Source organism: Periplaneta americana, chromosome 12 (assembly GCF_040183065.1).
Source record: "Periplaneta americana isolate PAMFEO1 chromosome 12, P.americana_PAMFEO1_priV1, whole genome shotgun sequence".
Taxonomy (NCBI): domain Eukaryota; kingdom Metazoa; phylum Arthropoda; class Insecta; order Blattodea; family Blattidae; genus Periplaneta; species Periplaneta americana.
The window spans coordinates 179,528,503-179,552,485 of NC_091128.1; the positions used below are offsets into that span (position 1 = coordinate 179,528,503).

General features: G+C 35.0%; 1 protein-coding gene across 6 annotated transcripts in view; it reads right to left on the bottom strand.

Annotated features, from left to right (window-relative positions):
- The window catches only part of fray (oxidative stress responsive kinase frayed), a 147,399-nt gene that overhangs the window by 80,480 nt on the left and 42,936 nt on the right, over positions 1-23,983 (bottom strand). Inside the window, exon 1 of one of the 6 annotated variants that reach the window (XM_069842678.1) lies at positions 13,671-13,803. The exons of 4 other annotated variants lie outside the window; for them this stretch is intronic. In XM_069842678.1, coding sequence (XP_069698779.1) covers positions 13,671-13,768 — 98 coding nt within the window. In that variant the 5' untranslated portion in view covers positions 13,769-13,803. Of the gene's footprint in view, positions 1-13,670; positions 13,804-23,983 lie in introns of those variants that run through there. One more of the 6 variants, XM_069842677.1, reaches the window with a different exon arrangement.

Consider the following 23,983-nt stretch of genomic DNA (forward strand, 5'->3'; position numbering starts at 1 on the left):
GAAACGAGCAGTGTACAATTATATGCAATTTTAATAGTAAATTATGCAACGAGCCTACAATGGTAGTAATTAAGACGCGAGTATGTTTGTTTATGAAACCAGCGCAAGGGAGTTTCATAATTTTCATACGAGCGTCTTAATTACCATTATAGGCAACTTTCATACGACTTTCTATCCTCGACCATATTTCTAACTTGAAATTATTCATAAGTATTCATGTTATGGTTATGTAAGTGAAGAGCGGAACTGACCTTCTAAATTGTGAGATGTGCGCAGACGCGAAAGTATTGATTTTTTCCGAGGCACGAATGTCATTTTTTTTTACGACGCTGTATCAACATCTAGGTTATTTAGCGTCTGAATGATATGAAGGTGATAATGCCGGTGAAATGAGTCCGGGGTCCAGCACCGAAAGTTACCCAGCATTTGCTCGTATTGGGTTGAGGGAAAACCCCGGAAAAAACCTCAACCAGGTAACTTGCCCCGACCGGGATTCGATCCCGGGCCACCTGGTTTCGCAGCCAGACGCGCTGACCGTTACTCCACAGGTGTGGACCACGAATGTCATTGACCTTGATATAATCTAGAGAATAACATGAACATTAATATAGATATAACCTGGAAATTTATTTAGAATTGAAAAACGAGATGAAAAATTGAATTTATTTGAATATTATTTACAATTAACGCTAATTATTATAGTAACAGAACATAACCTTCTGCGACAGTATTGGATTTCCAGCCCCCGTGACTTTTCGATAATTGTCTTTCGATTGCATATCCGAGAATAATCGATACTTGCGGTTTTATAATGGTACAATGGTGATTTCTCATTGGCTGAACAACTGAACTATAATGAATAGGTGTACTTTAATGAGGTGAATTAAAGGGCTACTACCAGGTGTACAGTTACTACATTTCGGCATGGTCGAGCATAAACTAAAATATTCATTTTTCACCAAAACTGTTAAAATATGTACAATAAAATTGGTCTTATCCTATTGTTGTTCGTTGGAAACGCAGAAACATATAAGTATTTCTTAAATATGACATATCAATAAAAACACGAATGTTCATGCAAATCCCCCGCCTACTCATACATTTTACCGATCTGTCCTCCTTTCTTCTCCCTGGTGACGTCCACATTGTTTTCGTGCATTACTACCCAATCATTGTGCTCCACACGGCACATGTTTTGTTCAACACACATGTGTGAATTACTGTTTGTTTTTATGGAAATTAATAAACACGTACGGAGAGGAACGCTTATTGCATTAGTCTGAAATGTGCTAAGGACACACAATGCTCAAGGCGAGGAGTCTCGGGGAACAAAATCACCACGAAATGCTTTAGCAATGCTACATTCTGATCGTAGATTTCTATTCTCCTACCTCTGCTTAAGCTTCTCATTAAAGCTACTCTACTAGCAGTTCTATACAAAGTATTATCACTGATTAACTATCAAGTTATTTAAATTAAATGAACAACAACTTCACTATGTTAATATTTAAACCGTGGTGTTACTTTACCTCACAATTTAAATGCTAACACAGTTAAGTTCTTATTCATTTCATTTTTATAACTCAGTAGTTTATTACTGATATGTAAGTGTGACACTCGGGAGGAAATTAAACGCAGAATAAATATGGGAAATGTGTGTTATTATTCCGTTGAGAAGCTTTTATCATCCAGTCTGCTGTCAAAAAATCTGAAAGTTAAGGCCCATTCACAATGAAAATTAAACATAAACATAACGTAAGCATAAAACCTTGTGTCCATGTTATTTAATGAAAGCATTCACAATGAATTACATAAGCATAAACTTAATCTTAATCATAAGACGTTAACATGAAAGTTTGCAAACTCCAAACATTCATGCTTATGTTTATGCGATTTGGAAACAGTACACAAGCGGAACGCGTGTTTTCACTTTTTGTTTAACATCTCATGGGCTTTGCCTACAGGCAATATTTTGATCTATTGGCCGTGATGATAGCTAGGCGCGCAACATGGAATCATATGACGAAAAGTTGATTATTTTACATCTCCGTTTCTTTGAGTTCAAGTATTGAAAGCCATATACTGATGCCATTGTAGTTATTAGAAACATAAATTGAATAGCTATATCGTCAGTCATTGTGCAATTCTCCATTTTTATGTAATAGATTCTGTAGTTTTGTTGATTCGGTATGTTTGTTTCCACACACGTGTTATGTTTACGTTATGTTTAATTTTCATTGTGAATGAGCCTTTAGAATTTATAAAACAGTTACATTACCGGTTGTTCAGTATGGTTGTGAAACTTGGACTCTCACTTTGAGAGAGGAACAGAGATTGAGGGTTTTTGAGAATAAGGTTCTCAGGAAAATATTTGAGGCTAAGAGGGATGAAGTTACAGGAGAATGGAGAGTTACACAACGCAGAGCTGCACGCATTGTATTCTTCACCTGACATAATACATTAAATCCAGACGTTTGAGATGGGCAGGGCAATGTAGCAGGTATGGGCGAATCCAGAAATGCATATAGAATGTTAGTTGGGAGGCCAGAGGGGAAAATACCTTTCGGGAGGCCGAGACGTAGATGGGAAGATAATATTAAAATTGATTTGAGGGAAGTGGGATGTGATGGTAGAAACTGGATTAATCTTGCTCAGGATAGGGACCAATGGCGGGCTTATGTGAGGACGGCAATGAACCTCCGGGTTCCTTAAAAGCCAGTAAGTATGTAAGTGTTAAAAGAGCGTAATCAAGAACGAAGTATTTCTTTATTTTTACAATGAAATTTTCTATTGACAAACAAAACAAAATTTATTCAAATATTTTATGTTTTGTACTCTTTAATACTGCAAGAAAGCAGAATGTCACTACTGCAAGAAAACAAATAAAAACTTCGTTGTTCAATTTTCACAAGTTCCATTGGCCTTAAATCTCCTCAATCTTCCCTTAAGATTAAAATTAATCTCACTGGTTTTTCTTTTCAAAAAATTGTAAATGTCCCATTTTAATTGAATCCTCGACAGTTAAGCACTTAGGCATTGCAATCGACCAGCATTGACGATGGAACAAATATGTAATCTACTTACACTAGTTATTTATGCAACAAGTGGATAATCTTGATGATCATGGCTATCGCTATCGTTCGTGCAACAATTTTCACGAGTGTCATAATAAGATTACCCACGAGTTGGATACAACACTTTATGGCATCTCAGCATTATAAATTGTAGGAAATAAATTATGAAATAATTCGCTTCCATAGCTGACGAAGTCTTCATAGTTCGTATCGATTAGTTTTGCCTGGCATTGGCATTGAATAACGAGTTATACCTTAGTATCAAATTTTGTTACAAATGTTCCTTTATTTTGAACAATTTCCTTTATTTTGTTAATATAGTTTCTCTGAACAACATAACTGTTTTATGTGATATTACAAAAGTAATACAAAATTCTTAAAGATTGGAAATAAATTATACGTTACCTTAAGCGTTCCGGTATTACGTCATAGCGAATATTTCATTGCTATTATTGGCACGCGTGCCATAATAAGCTGATTACGCAAGATATTGGATGTAGTAACAACCTGTTTATAATGCAGGATGGTATAATAGTAATATGCGTTACAAGAGCGGTATGTTGAAGTTTTCATGTTCGAGGAAAAGTTTGAAAAAGCGAAACGTAGTTGAGCTTTTTTAATTTCCGAGAATTGAAAGAAAACATACCGATCGTGTATCGTACATTATTTTGTGCCAAGATCGTTTATTACATACCTGAAAGAGAAATTTCTAATTAGTTGCAATGAAATTTCCATCTTGGTTTCTGTTCAATGACGGCAAATTTGCAAAACGAAAATATCTATCTTCAACATTGTTGCTTTAAAATGTTTTCTGTATTTACTATACTCCAGCGGGCCGTGATATACGTCTGTCTTTTTTTCCCCCCAGTCTATGGAATCTTGTTGATTTTTTCACGGCTTCCTTAATGTTACTTGCATCACGAACGCAATAACTTTAGTGGAGTTGTAGAGTTTACTTAATTTTTGCAAATATTTAAAAACAATAATTAACAGTGCAATTTAGGTGAAATTGCAATGGTAAGTTTCCAATTTATAATTATTACTATATTGAACGTCTCTAAAAATAATGTTAAAAGCCTAAAGCAGTAAAATCAATATGTCACTTAAGCGGTAAGAAGAGGGAAATTGTTATGTGTGTTAGGTTGGGAATACTGAATGTGGAATTTTAGACTTTCCGCGGATTGGTTTTGTGCGGAAACCAAGCAAATACTCACGATCTCGCACAAAATATATTACCGGTACGTAAAACTATTTACTCTTGGTACACTTCGGTCATATTTACCAGTTAATATTTTACGTGTAAATTATTTAGCTTTATTTCAATCTATTCTCCAGTATGGAATTTTAGGATGGGGAAATGCTTATAATTTTATTCTCATTCCATTAGGATTTGTTCAGAAAATAAAAAATTAAAATAGGCCTCAATAAACCTCTTGATTATATTTATCGGAACTTTTGTTTACTAATTTCAATGTTCTTAAAATTATTATAATGCTTTATTAAACTTCATACATAAAAATCACAATACATTTAAACTATAAATACAGAACTGGAAGATCGGATTTGATATCGATACTGATCGATAATTTGTTCGTGTAAATGTGGTTTCTTTACTTATAACTTCTATGAATAGATGGCGAAGATAATAATCAGTGTTGTCAATGGCATATAAATATAACCACATTATAGAATTCAATTTTTCATACCATTCTTGATTGTAAAAAACACTGGGTTTAGCTGGAAACCATTGATATTGCTAATTATGAGAATAATTTATGCTTAATCTGCATAATAATTTTCCTTGACACTTTTCAACCACCTCAACAATGGGGTCACCTATTGAGAACTAGCGGAACTCTTTCAAAGTTTGTCAATTTTTTTTTATATATATCTTTGGTTCTGACTTATCCCGTGGTTAGAAAGTTCGCTTACACGATCATAAAATCGTAGGTCAGATATCTTTGAACGCCAGTGTACCTACCAAGCCCCTACAGTCTCGGCTGCGCGAAACGAGGAAACCGGGGCAAATTGGACGCTGCGCTTGCCGCCATATTGTTGGAGACCAGACGCATAATAGTAGTACGTAAATCACGCAATTTAACGCTGTGATGATCTAAAATTGACAGATAATGGCCATTTTCGACATTTAACGTAAAATTAGGACGAAATAAACATATTCAAAGTTTCATTGATATGTGTTAGAACATTAAAGAAAATAAAATACGTACGCAGCGATTTATAGAAAACATACTCATGCATCCATAAATAGGCCTACACAATACACATTATAGATTGTATAATTTTACGATAATCAGCAAATTGTTAGGTTTCACAGAATCTAAAATTATATTAACATACATTACTCTTAGATCACAAGACATATATATATATATATATATATATATATATATATATATATATATATATATATATATGCACCTTGATTACACAAGTTCTTATTATAATCAAATTCTTAAGTGAAATAAATATGTGATAATCAGTATAGACCTGTTGTTAAGTTTTAGAGAATCGAAAATTATATTACCGATACTTCTAGACCACAGGACATTAGGTAATCTGGCAAAATATAATGTGCGAAGTTAGCCATTGAATTCATTCTTCAATTAATAAAGGGAATGCTATCAATTATAAAAAGTATCGGTACCGGTACCTAATAAATTGCAAACAATAGGTAATGTGAAGACCTAAAAACTAAACAATCACTTTATGCAAGATAAAAAAAACCACATACTTTTCATGTGTGGATTTTTTACATACCGGTATTGTATTTTTATTTTAAATAAATAAAATAGATATATTATCATTGCTTGCGGAGTGATGGTACATAATTTTTATGCACATATGTAATATCAATAAAATGCCATTCCTTGCTTTTGTTAATAAAATATATGTCCGGCAAAATGTAAAAGAGTTATTTATAGGTGAACTCTGAATCATAAGTTCACAAAGACGGCTTAACTATTATAGCTATTTATTTATTTATTTATTATCTGTATATTTATTTATCCATTTATGGATCTTGAATGAAAGTTTATAATCTTGCAGATAAATTCATTTACATAATAAAAACAAAAATTTATCTTTCCACTAATGTTTTAACATCTGATGTGTTAGTCTAAATAATTCACTCAGTGGGATTTCTCTACAGTCTGATAAGTATTTCTTTATTGTCGTAAACTACTGATTGATTTTGAATGATATTGATATTGTAACAACAGAGATAATATATCGTACCTTTTGCAAATGGCTTGGAAAATTAAACAGGGATGGTATTATCGCCGCGCTCTCGTGGTTAACATTCGGCAGGTCTTTGAGCGGCCTCGTGCATAACATTCGGCAGGTCTTTGAAATGTAATTGCATTATTGTTTTCAATTTCTTGTGTCGCCGCTCCAATCACTCGCCTCAATTTCAATATTGCAACCAATAAGCTGATTCCATTATTAAATGACACTTACTTGTCTAATCCACGTGGACTAAAACTGAGGTTGCAATGTCTTGTGCTGAGGACGAACATTAAGGTATGTGATTAAAAATTATTATTAAAGAGTTATTATTAAGAGTTAAGAAAGCCAGCGTACTCGTATATGATATAATAATAATTATACTAATAATAGCCATTTAACACTATAACAAACTAGTGCTTATTCTTATCGAGGAAGTAGACGTGACGCTTAGAGTGAAACCTACAGAGCAACAATCGGTCGGCAAAATTATGTTTTAAAAGCATACCGCACGTTATTGTATGATGCCGACATGTTAAGCATGAGTCCGCGGCGATAAATTTATCATCTTTCAAAATTCTATTGCCATTACTTTCAAACTGTTCACTAAAAACACCAGAGACAAAACGAACAATCGTGTTTACCGCTCTATTTCTACCAGTAGCATGGCGGCGTAAACATGCGCAGACTGGTTTCAATTTTGGACAGCACACCTGCGTTCTGTGTGAGTCTAGTATACTATATAACGTCTTTGGTACCTACTTTGATGCAAGGCTATATAACAAAATAATAAAAAAAAAATACCCAAATTCACACAATTTTAGTGTCAGCAGATTCAAAAATAGCGTTAGGAATTTAGTTTTTAAAGAATAGGTATTTGTTTAACGTGTATTTATATATGTGTATGACTTAAGTAGTAAAAATTAAAAATTATTTTTGTAGTTAATTTAACCTTCACTTTCACACCCACTTTGTTTTTTTTTATAATCATGTTTATCACTGTTAAGTATTCTTGGATAACGCCCTTAGCACGAATTGTTTACTCCTTCAAGGATTATTTGTGCTTATAATTGTACAATTCCCTTCCTAGCAATGAACTAAGCTAAACTAAATTCTTTTATTTCTAATACACAGCGTCAGTATATTTAATGTCATTTAAAGTCATTTCCTCTATTTCTTTTGACATGAACTAGAGAAATAAAATCCAGTTTGTAATGACAACGCGCACTGCCCGATGTTAACTATACGAGTAAGGGCCGATGTCTGGATTAGGGCAAAGTAACGACGCTGTATGACATGGTGCTAACACTTCACACCACATCTGCACGTCGTCGTAGCCATTCCTCGAGTTAATTGCATATGAAACATATTTAAGAAAAGAAAATCTAGCTCGGTCCTCACTGCATGAAAGCTTGCCACACCGAGGCGACGTGATAAACACGCTACGTCACACGCACGCTAAGTGCCTGCAATCACGTCTGCATAATTATGCAAACAGAAGTCATGCGCCATTCTCTTCTCATTTACCAGCTGGTCTATTTCAGAACTGCACCAAGACATCTCACTCTCAACGAGGTTTCCTATCGTACTAGCGGGGAGCATTGCCAACCTGCCGTTCACGTAATGCCACTCCCTGGTGACGGGCGTCCGTCCCTCATTACAACTGGGTTGTCGAGAACCGCCAGGGGACGGGCTTCTATTTGAGTCGCAACTGTTGTCAACCAAACTTTGATAACCACAAGGGCAGCTTACAACACACAACAAAGTCGTGTACATAATGTCTGCGTCCGATTTATTTTCAATATCCGCCGACATGATCATATATCGGAATATTTTCTACGACTCTCCTGGCTCCGCTTGCAAGATCGACGATTAGTACATTCTCTTTGCCTGCTATATCGAATTATACATGATTCCACACCCAACTACCTTGCCTCTAGCTTCACATCATATTCGTAATACACGTTCACAGCACAATCTGTTGCTATCAATACCACGTCATCGGACATCTCTGTACTGAAGTTCTCTCTCAATAGCCATGGCCCGCTCCTGGAATTCGCTGCCGCTGGAAATCAGGGGTAGTCTTAGTCCTCAGTTGTTTAAAATTAGGTTGTTTAGAAATATTTTAAATGCACAGAATTAGTTTTTTAGGTATAATTTTTATTTATTATTATTATTATTATTATTATTATTATTATTATTATTATTATTATTATTATTATTATTATTATTTTACACAGTCATTACTTTATTTTTACATTAACATTAATTTCTAGGTAATTGTCATTGTCTCAATATAACACGTGCTGTGTTGATCATACTAATTGTACTATTCCTTTAGTTGTGATATTATATTCATATGCATTAATTCTTTTTTTTTAAGTTACTACTTGTATACTAGAATGTATTTTCCTGTTTGTGATTATATATTCAGTCTCTTTTTTTATTATATATATATTTGTTTATTATTGTTATTTTAAAGTTAATACTGATTGTGTATATGTATTCAATCTCCCTTTTTTACTTAATTATGTTTTTTATTATTTTTAAGTTAATATTTGTATACCGGTATGTATTTTTCTGTATGTGATTTGATCCTGGTTGACTGGAAAAGAAGGCCTGATGGCCTTAACTCTGCCAGGGAAAATAAAATTATTATTATTATTATTATTATTATTATTATTATTATTATTATTATTATTATTATTATTTTCTAACCGGAAATAATAACAGGAAGAATTGTGGAGAATGTTCACAGACTGAAGAGAAAAAATAGGAAACTCCGAAACAAAACCTCGTAACTTTGGCTTCGTCCACCAGGACTGAACCATGGGCTGCTTCATGGCGTCTCAAGTGTGAAGGTCGTCACATCCTACGTGTATTTGGAAAATGCCTCATCAATTTCATATTGTTTAGTCAGCTGTCCGAAGACAGGTTTGAAAACGTCATAAGTGACACCAATAAGACATTACTCATGAACAACTAAGCCAGGAGATAATGGGATAGGATGGCCAGTTCCTTTCCCCACACAAATTAATTGCTGCGATAGTTCCCTCGGCCTGCTTCACAGGAGAAGGAATACCGCACGTCAGAACAGTCAGTTAATGTTGTGTTGTCCCCATATGTTCGCTGAGAGCCTGGCAGCTCTGGCACGCACTGTACACACCAGAGTGCTGCATTGGAGTTAAACCGCTCGTTTGAACTCGTCGATTGTCGCGTCCTCGAGTGAGATAAGATCGGTCGTGATACGCTCGTAATAAATAGAAGCACAGTACAAGGTCATCTCACCGACATGTCTTATCTTGTATGGAATGCAACAGATAAGATACTTATATGTTTTGCTCACACGGTAAAAATAAGGCTTTATTTTCTGCGTTTATGACAAACGTTTAATGGAACGTACCAAAACAGTAACAAGAAGTTATAAAGAAAATAGTATGAAAAACTTCGATATACAGTTATTATTGCTAATTAATAATTATTCAATATTTGATTTACCACATATATAATATGATAGGTCCATACACAGTGTTCCGCCTATATACTGCGACAATGTAGAAACGTTTTACAAAATTTTATTGATATAGCAGTAGATTAATAACAATATTAGTACAGAGATAACGTCACAGATAATATAATAAAACGAATAATCATGCTGCACAACTGTTACAGACGCAAAGATTAATGCACTAATTATTAGAGATTATTATTATTATTATTATTATTATTATTATTATTGTTATTATTATCATTACTAGAAAACTTGATACGGTTCTTGCATTATCGTGATTGTGTTCTCCGTTTATAATAATTACATTTACATCCAATAACATCTATCAGATGTAGCAAAAACAAAATCACTCCTGTGTGGGAAAAAAACATCTACCTACAACATTTATATTATATTTTAAAGCAAGTTTTGTTGTTGTACTATGGAGAGGTTAGTTAAACACTGCAAAGTTTTGAAATGATAAACATCTATGATGTTGCTACACAGTTCATCACTGTAACAAGAACGAATGTCTAACGCTCGGCTTATACCGTTCAAGAATTTATCGCTCGCGACAATTTTACCCATCATACATGTGCGCTACCTATCGGATTATGCTATGAACTATTTGACGCTCGAGCGAAAACGTCCGATGCAGACCTCTGATACACACGCTCCTGCAATGTTTGTACACACCAGTGTCGTGCATTACGCGCTTGAAGTTTGTCCACTCCCACCCGTTCACGTTTCAATACCTTAAGGATTTTAGCACAGATCTTGCGATTACTTTTTCATATGAAATAAGACGAAGTTTGTAATGGCTCGGTTGTCGAACATTGCAGTACACACTGTGGTAAGTGTTCCCACAGCCAATAGTCTAAAGGATTAAGGACAGGCGATCGGGGAGGACATGCTACTGAACCTTTTCGATCAATCAATCGGTCATTAAGTGTCTTGTTAGGTATTGTGTAGAAAATGGGATGTTGCCCCATCGTGGATGAAACGAATTGACAATGGCAATCCTGACACCTTTGGTTCGATTCCCGTCAGCCTGCCAAAGTCGTCATTAAACAAAATCGATTCGGCCCCAAAGTAATGCTATGTCTTTGATGGAATTTTGAAAGCGTGATTCACAGGGAGTTTGTTTCAAGTGCACGTGCAATAGATGCAGATATTTATTCTCAAAAACTAGAACGAGTTCATGAAGTTTTGAGAAAGAGATACCCGACGTTAGTTAATCGAAATACTGTGTTATTGTTTCTTGCAATAGGGCAATGCGAGGCCCCATACCGCTCGAACAATCATGGAAAAAAATTAAGAAATCGAACTGTTACCACACCCTGATCTTACGCCTTCAGAAAACCATCTGTTTCGACCCATGGCCCACTGCTGGAAGAAACTTGCAATAAATGGTGCCGTCGTGCCGGTCGCGGTGGTTCTTCTAATAACTTCAATTTGAAGATCAGGTTAATTTCTCGTCACGCTAAAATGCTGGCCATTTATATGAGGCAGTAGACTATCTGTTATTGACCCATCACAATGTATGTGTCTGACCCTGATAAAACATCTACAATGTAAGTGACAATATTTATTACTGCAGAGTCAAGAACTCAATCGTTCATCAAAGGAAAAACTTGAGTTCTGGATAAGGAACCGGGAATAGTTATGAACCGTCATAAATATGAGGTTATTGTCTTCACAGTTCAGACATATAGTGAAAGAAGTATATGATTATATATAATTTATCTTGTTATTTTATTTAAATTTATTTTATATTGTTATTTTTGCATTTTATTTGCTCTCAGTCACCTGTTTCAATTATCTCAGTTTTTATAATTTATATGTGTTTTTATTTATCTTCCTATTTGTTTCTTTTTATTGATCATATTATTTTTTATTTATCTATAGGTTTCATTTGTTTCACTTTATTTACCTACTGGTTACATTTCTTTCATTTTATTTAGCTACGGGTTTCATTTGTTTCTCTTTATTTACCTACAGATTTCATTTGTTTCACTTTATTTACCTACAGATTTAATTTCTTTCACTTCATTTACCTGCGGATTTCATTTGTTACCTAATAGTTTCATTTGTTTCACTTTATTTACCTCTGGGTTTCATTTGTTTCACTTCATTTACTTATGGATTTCATTTGTTTCTCTTTATTTACCTACAGATTTCATTTGTTTCACTTTATTTACCTGCGGGTTTCATTTGTTACCTAATGCTTTCATTTGTTTCACTTTATTTACCTATGGGTTTCATTTGATTCACTTTATTTACCTATGACTTTCATTTGTTTCACTTTATTTACCTATGGGTTTAATTTGTTTCATTTTATTTATGGATTTCATTTGTTTCGCTTTATTTACCTACTGGCTTCATTTGATTCACTTTATTTACATACGGGTTTCATTTGTCACCTAATGGTTTCATTTGTTTCACTTTATTTAGCTACGGGTTTCATTTGTTTCACTTTATTTACCTACAGATTTCATTTGTTTCACTTCATTTATCTGCGGATTTCATTTATTACCTAATAGTTTCATTTGTTTCACTTTATTTACCTCTGGGTTTCATTTGTTTCACTTCATTTACCTATGGATTTCATTTGTTTCTCTTTATTTACCTACAGATTTCATTTGTTTCACTTTATTTACCTGCGGGTTTCATTTGTTACCTAATGCTTTCATTTTTTTTCACTTTATTTACCTATGGGTTTCATTTGATTCACTTTATTTACCTATGACTTTCATTTGTTTCCCTTTATTTACCTATGGGTTTAATTTGTTTCATTTTATTTATGGATTTCATTTGTTTCACTCTATTTACCTACTGGCTTCATTTGATTCACTTTATTTACATACGGGTTTCATTTGTCACCTAATGGTTTCATTTGTTTCACTTTATTTAGCTACGGGTTTCATTTGTTTCACTTTATTTACCTACAGATTTCATTTGTTTCACTTTATTTACCTGCGGGTTTCATTTGTTACCTAATGCTTTCATTTGTTTCATTTTTTTACCTATTAGTTTCATTTGTTTCACTATTATTGTAGTACTTTATTAAACTTTAATTTATATGTATAAGATTCATCCTCACTCTTATAACATAAGACAAAATACCTCCTCCGTTTACAAGAAAGAAGGTGTAATGCAATCTGGGTCAAATCACAGTTTTGTTATAGTACAAGACTATTATATTTTATCACAAAGATGCCTGGTATTTGTAAACTCAACATACACAAGTTTAAGAAAGACATAATGGAAGAATTTCCTAAGGTTTTTCTTATTTTTATTTTTTACTAATTAAAATTAATAACTACTAAATGGTTTTTCGTTATTGTTTTAACAGAAAATCATTTATTTTTGTAGCCTTCTAAATGACTGCGTCTACTGAACGACTCTCGAACACGAGCAATGCTCTTCGGGATACACTGCATCTTAATCAGTGTTTTCATTTGAATAAATTATTATTATTACTATTACTATAATTATCACATTATTATTATTATTATTATTATTATTATTATTATTATTATTATTATTATTATTATTATTACACCTTCACTTTTATTTTCTTCTTAATTAATTAACGTACTTGATACTTTCGGATAATCATTCAGTTTACTTTTCTCAATCTAGGGGGAGAAATATCCAAAATCTTCTTTACAGTTCCGAAATCTCATGTTACTGCAAAACTTAACTTCCTTAAGGAAAGATATGGAAGTAGTAACAGTTCCAAAAAGTAAGAAAAATCAGATATTCACATGCGGTTGAAAACCCCAAAATAATCCCCAAAGTGCCGAAACCCCGTGCAGTTCCCAGGCTTGGCATGCGGTCTGCCCTTGGCCAGTTCTTACCAGATGGCGGCGGCAACCCTGGGCTTGAGGACGGCCGTCACGAAGCTCTTGGAGGCGCTCTTGACGGCGCCGCCACAGTCCTTGCGCGGTCGCGGCATGGCGTTCGTCTTCACTCGCGCGAGATCTCCGAGCAACTGACGCCCAGACGCGATCCTCTGGGTTATCGGCGCGCTGTTAATAATATTATTATTGTCATTATCCGAAAGCAGCAATTCATACCAAGGCCAGGTCAGTGAACAAGGCATCTGTCGTTGTCAAATTCACTTAACCACTGCTTCATTAAAATCTTTCTTATCAAAGCTGTTCAGGGTTTGACTCCAGGCAGTATTTCCAATGTCCATAACATCCTTCCCCATTACAATTGCTGTAATCACAAAGCGACAGAGTTCGAACCAATGATCACACACATTGTTTAAGACAAAGCGGCCGTACGGGAAGCTTCGTTCTAGTAATTCAGTTCCCCTCCCCCACTGATACATCATTCTCGTACAATAAGATGTCTCCTTATCAAAATGAATGGAACGTCAAGTATTTGTGGTGCACACGCGGTTGTGGCCAAGTCTTCATTAAACACTTCAAAATCTTCCCTCATTTTATTCCACTTTTGCTCCAATATCGCCGAATTATCAGATGATCTCTCACAAAAACGAGCCCAGGCACACTTTACCAAATGTTCAGCAACATTAGCAGAACGGAACAGGATCCTTTGGAGTAATTCCAATGTCTTCCTCCAATCATTTTACCACTGTCCATGAATAGCCTCCGTAGTTTAAAACGAACGTTAAATAAAAAAATACAATCTCTCATCGTCTGTGAATAGTCTCTGTAGTTTAAAAGGAACGTTAAATAAAGAATTACAATCATCATCTCATCGTCTATGAATATCCTCTGTAGTTTAAAAGGAACGTTAAATAAAGAATTACAATCATCATCTCATCGTCTATTAATATCCTCTGTAGTTTAAAAAGAACGTTAAATAAAGAATTACAATCATCATCTCATCGTCTATGAATAGCCTCTGTACTTTAAAAGGAACGTTAAATAAAGAATTACAATTACAATCATCATCTCATCGTCTATTAATACCCTCTGTAGTTTAAAAGGAACGTTAAATAAAGAATTGCAATCATCATCTCACCGTCTATGAATAGCCTCTGTACTTTAAAAGGAACGTTAAATAAAGAATTACAATTACAATCATCATCTCATCGTCTATTAATACCCTCTGTAGTTTAAAAGGAACGTTAAATAAAGAATTACAATCATCATCTCATCGTCTATGAATATCCTCTGTAGTTTAAAAGGAACGTTAAATAAAGAATTACAATTACAATCATATTCTCATCGTCTATGAGTACCCTCTCTAGTTTAAAAGGAACGTTAAATAAAGAATTACAATTACAATCATCATCTCATCGTCTATGAATAGCCTCTGTAGTTTAAAAGGAACGTTAAATAAAGAATTACAATTACAATCATATTCTCATCGTCTATGAGTATCCTCTGTAGTTTAAAAGGAACGTTAAATAAAGAATTACAATTACAATCATTATCTCATCGTCTATGAATAGCCTCTGTAGTTTAAAAGGAGCGTTAAATAAAGAATTACAATTACAATCATTATCTCATCGTCTATGAATAGCCTCTGTAGTTTAAAAGGAACGTTAAATAAAGAATTACAATTACAATCATTATCTCATCGTCTATGAATAGCCTCTGTAGTTTAAAAGGAACGTTAAATAAAGAATTACAATTACAATCATTATCTCATCGTCTATGAATAGACTCTGTAGTTTAAAAGGAACGTTAAATAACGAATTACAATTACAATCATCATCCGAAATAGTTAGGACGAGAATGTATGGATTAAAGATTAACGATAAATCAATAATACAACAGATTTCGATATTTATTGCCTATTTCTTAAGGAAAATAGTAAACTATAGGTATCTTACGTAAATTGTAAAAATGAAATTACCTTTATATATTTTAACCGTGTAATTTTTCAATTAAGTAAAATGTCTTTGGAATTACAGAAAATTACTTTTGTGTGTAATCCACAAAACGGAAGCTTAACATCTGTATCATGTGGGTATGTGAGTAGTAGGCCTAACATTATGCGATAAAGCAGCTCAGCCTGTAATGAATGAAGATGAGCATGACACTCCTTGTCAGCTGTGATGGATTACATAAATCCCGACCTTCACAATCAGAAATGCACAGCGCTTCCCAATTAATTTTTGGCTCATTCTCAAACTGTTACGTCACAACAATGAAAAGTTGCGCAAATCCGGAAAGGAGCTGATCTGTGACCCTTTCACTACGTCCGCCCCACGTCTGTTGTGTGAAGGCGCGCAGGCTTCCTCTAATCCTTTCGTCTGTCTGTCTTCGTACTAAACTATGTTCATACTCAATATCTACGATCTATTTCATCATGGAATGAAATATAAAAATGTCTACAAACATTCATTTGTTTAGGAAAATAACACAAAATGACACAGTTATTAGGGTGCTATTCATAAACATTTCGCTAGCCCGCGCTACGAGCGTGCTAAACTAGCCCCGGCTATCGACTGATTACTTGTACAGGATTCATATCATATCATATCGCTAACACTGGTTTATGAATACGAAAAACGTTAGTTCGCTGTTCATCCACCGGAAGCCCGCGCTAAGAATGCCTATGAATATGGGGGACTACTTTTATATAAAGTGAAGTGATGGACAAAACTGTATAAGCAGTATCTCTGCTAAACTGTTTATGTTGGAGACATTAATTGTATAGTTACAGCTCCAATGGAAAACTGTTTTACACAAAAATGTTAGAAGTTAGAGATCTACAGGGTGTTTAAAAACATTCAATATTTTGAGAGGTGGTAGTATTCATAAAAACAAGAAAAAAAGTGTAGTGAACATCTTCTGAAATTCTGTACTGGCCCTTGTTCATCAAACTACAGGAGATGCTGAATGTGATTTCCATTAAAAATAAACAATATTCTGAGAGATGGTAGCAGCCTATTGGAACAACTATAATGAACATGTATCCTAAAATTAAAAGATTAAGTTTTGTACGAAACAACGGCTTTGAAATTTATACTGTAAGAACAGTATATCTTCTAACGTGAGCTCTTTGCTCTTAAGAATTCTGTATTACGCACATCCTAACAGAGCTTTACCGCTATCTGGTTAAGTAAGTAAGACAAATTAATGTTCAATGCAGAGACAAAATGACTGTCGTATATCCTGTTACCTTTTGGTTTACCGATATGACAGCGTACACCCAATAAGAAAGAAGCAAAGAGTTCACATTAGAAGATATGCTGTTTTTACAATATTAATTTCAAAGTCCTTGTTTCGTACAAAATTTAATTTTAGAACTCAAGTTTATTACATTTTTTTCTTGTTTTCATGAATACTAACACCTCTCAAAATATAGAATGCATGTACACATACCGTAGGCCTATCTCTATCATATAGCCTACGTACATAGCCTATGTAAATAGATCACTTTACAAAATTAATTCAACTTTCGTCTTTATGAATGAGGGGGAGGGAGGAGTAGGCCTAATATCAGTATTGATTTTTTACTTTTCTGTGGAATTAGATTCAAATGCATTCTCAGAAATCGCTTCTCACTACAAATGAAAGCCACACAGAGCATAACCATGCGGGGTCGAACTATTTTGTTTAGCACGCCGCCACCTATGTAATTGTAATGCCGTTCTTTGTTCGGGAGAGCGAAAAGCCCTAATAGGCCTATTTATATAGCATCTCCTTGAACGGTTTGCTTTCACAGTATTGTTGGTTATTCAACTAAGGTCGCGACGCTGTTATTCCCGGCGTGACTCCTCCTCTTTGCTTACGTCATAGGAAGTGAAGGCTCTATAAAGTCTAGGTAGGTAGTATCATTCGCCATTTTTGTTCTTTCGTTGCCGAGCTACCATACGAGGAATCTATTTGCCACATCGTTAAACATTATCATGTCGTAGCTCCTATGATAATAAATCAAACGCACTGTAATTCAGCAAATAATTGAGCGGCAAATAACGTCTTCGTGTGCTTTCTGCGATTATATTAAGTATTTATCGAGCCTTAAGAAATGCATGACGTCTTCATAAGCGAATCACAAGACGCACACGTTTAATTGTAGCGGTCCTGCAACGCGATTGGCTGCCGGAAATTAGAGCGACGGGACTATAGTAGTATTAACGACGATCGCAACTGCAAAGGTTATATTAGAGTCGCCGGTGTGCCGGAATTTTGTCCCGCAGGAGTTCTTTTACATGACAGTAAATCTATTGACATGAGCCTGTCACATTTAAACAAACTTAAATGGCATCGACCAGAACCGGGATCGAACCCGCAACCTCGAGCACAGAGGGCCAGCGCTATACTGACTACGCTACCCAGGCCGGCGTCATTAAGTCAATTTTAAATTATAATTTTCATAATACCGGTAGCAAAATTGTGTCAGGATCGATTACAATGTAGAACTGTTTTCCGTAAAGTTTACAAATGAAGTCATGTCTTGATTTTGTCGATATAAAATATATCTGCTGTGCACAGTGAATCGTTCCATTCTGGTATCTCAGCCCAGGCGATGGACTGATATCAATGGTAACGGAACGCATGAGGGAGTGTGCGTCACCTTGATAAGGAACTCACTCGTGTCTGCCCTTGTGCCATTCTTTCACTCTGCATCAACAGCGCTCTGGTTTCGATCCACGGTTGTCTATAGATGTTGGTCATCACAGGTGACAAATACTTTAACGTAGTTTTTATTTCAAGGCCCCGTGCGACATTGAACCCTGAATACACTGCAGACTATTAAGTAACCCCCTCCCTATTTTCTCCATTGTTCCCTTCAGAGACGTCCTAGGAAGACTCTGCAGTTTACATTGACATACTTATGCGTCCGCAAAGAGGCATGAGACATGACCCCCAGGTGAATTCTGTGGAGCTGGACCACAAGGTCAGTAGAAACGCAGCTCAGACCAAAATGCGTAATTTATTTTTTTCCCTTCTTTCGGTAAATAATCGCACTGTCACCCACAATCATCAACAGAGCAACCTAAAAGCAATGTTGCCAATTTAGCGATTTTGTCGCTAAATCTAGCGACTTTTAACTGTTTTTCGGCGACAATAATTTCTTCCAACTTTTCTATTGCTTGAATAGTGATTTTAGCGACTTTTTCAGCACTCACTAACCACAAAAATAAAACTTTTTCTATTGATAATAAGGAATCTAGCGACTTTCGAATTACTGCTTGGTAACTTTTCATACACTTCAGTTGGCATAAAGCATTAAAATTTGAAGTTTAATCGAACTTACACTGCAGGTTGGTCATTGTTGCTGGAATATGTTATAATTTTAATTCATAGTTTATAATATAATGTGTGTAATATTATCGATCTACTATAAAACGCGATTTTCAGATTAGTTTTTCGAAGAGTTAAGGCTCATTCACAATGAAAATTAAACATAACGTAAGCGTAAACTTAAGAATATAAACGTTACGGTAAAATCAAGAAGTCATACCATCATTCACGATGGGAACATAAACACAACCGCAAACATACTTGGTAACCATGGAAACATAACAACGACGCCATTTCCTCATATTCCGTGGTATACTTCAGCGCTCCACGATTGTGTTCTGTTTGCAAATCACGTAAGCATAAGCATGAAAGTTTGGAGTTTACAAACTTTCATGTTAATGTCTTACGGTAATGTTTATGTCAATGCTTATGTGAATCATTGTGAATGATCCCATTTGGTAGCCTGGGCGCAAACTTCTGTGTTTATGTTACGGTTATGTTTAATTTTCATTGTGAATGGGCCTTGAGGCTTTAATATAGGCCTACTTAAAGATGGTTATAATCAAGGTACTAACCCCATGTCAAAAGCGGCATTATCTTTTAAGTGCCATGACATGATAACAATTGATATCAGATTAGCGCTAGTAATTTGTAAAATTTAATGGTATGTGGTCAGTGCCAGCGTTACTAATTCAGCGGTTTTAGAAAAAGATCTGGTGTATTTAATTGCTCGTTTAGAGGGTAAAATTAATCAAGCTGGTGTTCTTAATATAAGGATTTAATCCTCACCGCGACAAACTAATCTATTTTTACATTGATAACATACCAATTTAACCACTGTTTTATAGTGAGTCTTCAAGAATTTAGATGGCAACACTGGTCAGTGCAAACTCCGAATCAGATCAGTTCACTTCTATTGAAAACTAACCACATAAAACATGTCGAAATTGTCTGCAAGTTCCACTCGAAGATATCCTACAGATCACTTTCTCCTGGTGAAGGGACACGTAGCATATTGTAGATGTAGCTCGGAGTGTGAAATTAAGAATGTTGTGGTGCACAAGTATGCAGTCCAGATTGCGCCCGATCGCTTTTTGAGTAACTTATGTAAGGCAAGACCTGCTATGTGGACACATTTAGGTTCATAAACGCTAAACGAAAGCCTTTATAATCAAGTTGACGAAAATGTTTTACTAAATTATGGGATGAAAACCATTAACAGTTTTAAAGATTTCAACTTGTTTAACACAAGCGACCGATTTCACTCATCATTTTAGCAAATTTTCTAATTTATGTGCAGTCATGCTTTACCATTTGCCCTTGAAGATTCCGTGTACACAAACTGATGCTAACAGGGCGTAATATATAGGCTACTTATGAAATTGAATACTACTCTATGTGATGATGCCTCACATTTTCTCCATTCGTGATATCCGGCAAATCTTTTAACATGGAAAATTATGAATTCTTTTCACGTCCGGCCCTTCATGAAGCACATCTTACTTTAATATCTGCTTCCTTCGTAACAGAAGACTCGTGACTAAAGGCTGGTTCACTATGAGCCGGGAACGAAAACGAGAAAGAAAGTATTTAAATGTGAGCGTTCACAAATTAACGAGAAGCTTGCAGGAGCCCCGGAACGGGAACACAGAGTTGGCCAAGTTTTAACTTTACCATTCTCGTTTCCGATCACAGCCTACTAGATTCATTTTGTAGCTGTTTGGTCATCTTATATTTTGCAGCAAGAAGGCGTGATATAATATCTTATCCATGCATTGCTTGTAACTAACGCAGGAATTCAGTACAATCACTTTCCATTATGTGACCAGACTAGCACTTGAATTGAATTCTTAAATATTCCGTGTCTTAGATTTCGAAGTTTGTGTTGGGTGGCTTGTACTCCTGAGAGAATGCCATTGGTTAAGAATAAACAAGTAACATCAGACTGCGTAATATCGACTTTACATATCGTTAGGTTAGTCGATTTTAACATGTGATTTTAATATACTTCTCAACTTTTATGAAGTTATTTACGACTGCAACATAACGATATTTTGTCATATACTATTAATCTATTAATCTTCAATACACAACGAACATCTACGGCAATATGAGATTACCAGTAACGACTTGATATTATCCCTCATAACGACACATACTTGTAACAATTTGACTGTATTTTATATTGCAACCTTCACAATAGTGCATATTCACAACATATGTTGTTTAATAGATTACCACAGCGTCACCTAAGTTTATATAAACTACATTAAACATTCATTTTGTCATTCCAAACCTTTCGCCTTCAATCCACATCCTTTCTATTTACACCAACTTCAATATAACAGTCAACTAGGACCCCTACACCTTTCTGAACTGTTTTATTATTTTTTTCTTATGATGATATTAAGTTCTTTTGATATGTAATATTTTCATGTGACTTTCTGTTAAAATATGCACATTTAACCTAAGAGTCTTATTGTTAAACAAGTATTCACTTTTGAGTCATTATACAGTTTTTTGTTCCAATATAATAACTCGTTCGCGATCTCCAGCTGTCATGAATGATTACAATATGACATTAAAGATGATTATTTATCATACAACTACCATTTGTTGCTGTATTTAGTGTACCATTTTAGAAAATGTTTTTAGTGAATTTCTTAATTTCCATTAACTGTTTGTAGAATTTCAATATGTATTATGCAATTATGTACAGATATCTTTATGGTCTGAAATGCCCAAAATGGGCGAAAACGTTCACAAGTAAAATATTAAAATGTGTTAACAAATATACTTCTGGGTTCACATTAAAATAAGTCAAGACGGAAACAAAACTAAAATTATAATATTTCTTCATTAACTTACGTAATGTTGCATACAAAGTAATTTTGAAATATGGAAGCGAGAAGTGGATTTTAAATAAGAAAGTGGAAGTGGAACCATCCGTTCCAGTGTAATGTAAAATCTTTCTTCTTAAGTAAATTTAAGGAAATAATTGGTAAAATAAATATCATCAGGGTTAACGGACGTTTCCTTAATGCTTGACTAGCCATCGCAGCTGTACGTTATTCTACTCCGAAATGAAAACGATATTAAACACCATCACTCGGTTGGAATCCCAAGTTACGACATGTGATGATATCTTACACTTACTACAGCTGATTCGAACCGATAAATGCTCAAGTGCTGGACAAACACAACACTCGACGGATCACGTGTGCGTGTACGCAATATCTGCCGCTGCGATTGCATGACAGGGATTTAGAAATTTGTGCTGCTGAATTAGAAAATAAAACATATAATTTCCGTATGTAATCGTGAAAACTTTGTAACTAATTCAACAGTTCATAGCATAAATACACGTCAAAGAAATGACTTTCATACTCCATCGGCAAGTCTATCGTGCTATCAAAAAGGAGTGCGTTATATGGCACTAAAATTTTTTAATAGCCTCCCTATCGATATAAAAAATGAAACTCAAAACAAAAAATTATTTAGGGCCAAATTAAAGAAGTACCTAATTTCTCACGCCTTCTATTCTGTAAGTGAATTCATGACATTCAATAACACTTCATGAAACTGATACTAAAACTTTGTGTTGTACTAGTAGACTATATTGTAAATCTCGTCTGTATATATTTCATCTAGACTGTGACTATAAATTAAGACTTTATAATAGTATTAAGTTTTTTGACTTGCTCCATATTCTAGCTGTAAGCAATGTATGAATACCATGGAATGTTAATAAATGCAATACAATGAGACTGGTCATTAAGCACTAGAGACGCGATATGGATTCGGAAGTGTCCTGCTAAACTGAAGAATTTGCTACGGTAGCGTCGAACCGTGCCGTTATGGTTACGGCCAAATTGAGCTAAATACACAATGTTGCCAACATAAAGATCTGTGGCGTCGTTAGAAGGAGAGATTTGTTTTTTCTCTCTCTTTACCTGCTTCGTTCTGAACATTACTGAGAGATAGCACCACTGTTAGCGTAAATATTGCGAGTAGATTACGTGGCTTAGGCGAGGGTCTCGCGACAGGAACAGTTTTGTTTGGCGCAAGCGTGGACCTCTCATGCAGTAGTAGCGTGATCCTTATTTGAATTTATTTTCGTGTGTACATTCCAGAACAAATAAAGAAGATCCCTTCTTGTTCTGGTTGTACATCTTGCATATTATACGAAGGTTAGGTTTGGTCAGTTTAGGTTTTTATTAAACAAGTCCGCGCACGCGCAGACGGCCAAGATGATCCTGTCGGTCATGGTCCTTATGACATTTTTTGTTTCGTAATACTGTTAAACAATAATATGATGAAAACGGCAGCTAAAAGTTTTCTTCGTAAAAGTCGAGATATTTTCTCTAAACCACAAATAAAACGGCAACGCGGTCATAATTACGTACTTATCGCTTTGGTGAACATTAACCGGAAATTTACTTTCCTTCATTTGAATGATATTCCCCGAAACACACATTTTCCTCCTTCTATTTCGTTGTGATAACTTACTTTAAGATCTTACTACATCTGCATTTTCTTTTGGTGCATTCAAAACACCGCAGTTGTACTGCATAAACCTTCCACTTGACTAATGGAGTGATTTATTTAAGAATATAGTCGCGAAGTTAACTACCCTCGAATAATTTGAATAATTTCGAGGGAAAAATTGTTCCGGAGCCGGGTATCGAACCCGGGACCTTTGGTTTAACGTACCAACGCTCTACCACTGAGCTACTCGGGAACTCTAACCGACACCGATCCAATTTTTCCCTCTATATCCACAGACCTCAAAGTGGGCTGACAACCGTCAAGCAACCAACTTCGAGTGCACACTAACTACGTGTGACTTAAATTGTGGTTTTTCTGTTAACGAACAGTAACGTGTATTATGCAAATCAAGATTTCAGGTACAACTCCCTGTAAAGTTGATTTGAATAATTTCGAGGGAAAAATTGTTCCGGAGCCGGGTATCGAACCCGGGACCTTTGGTTTAA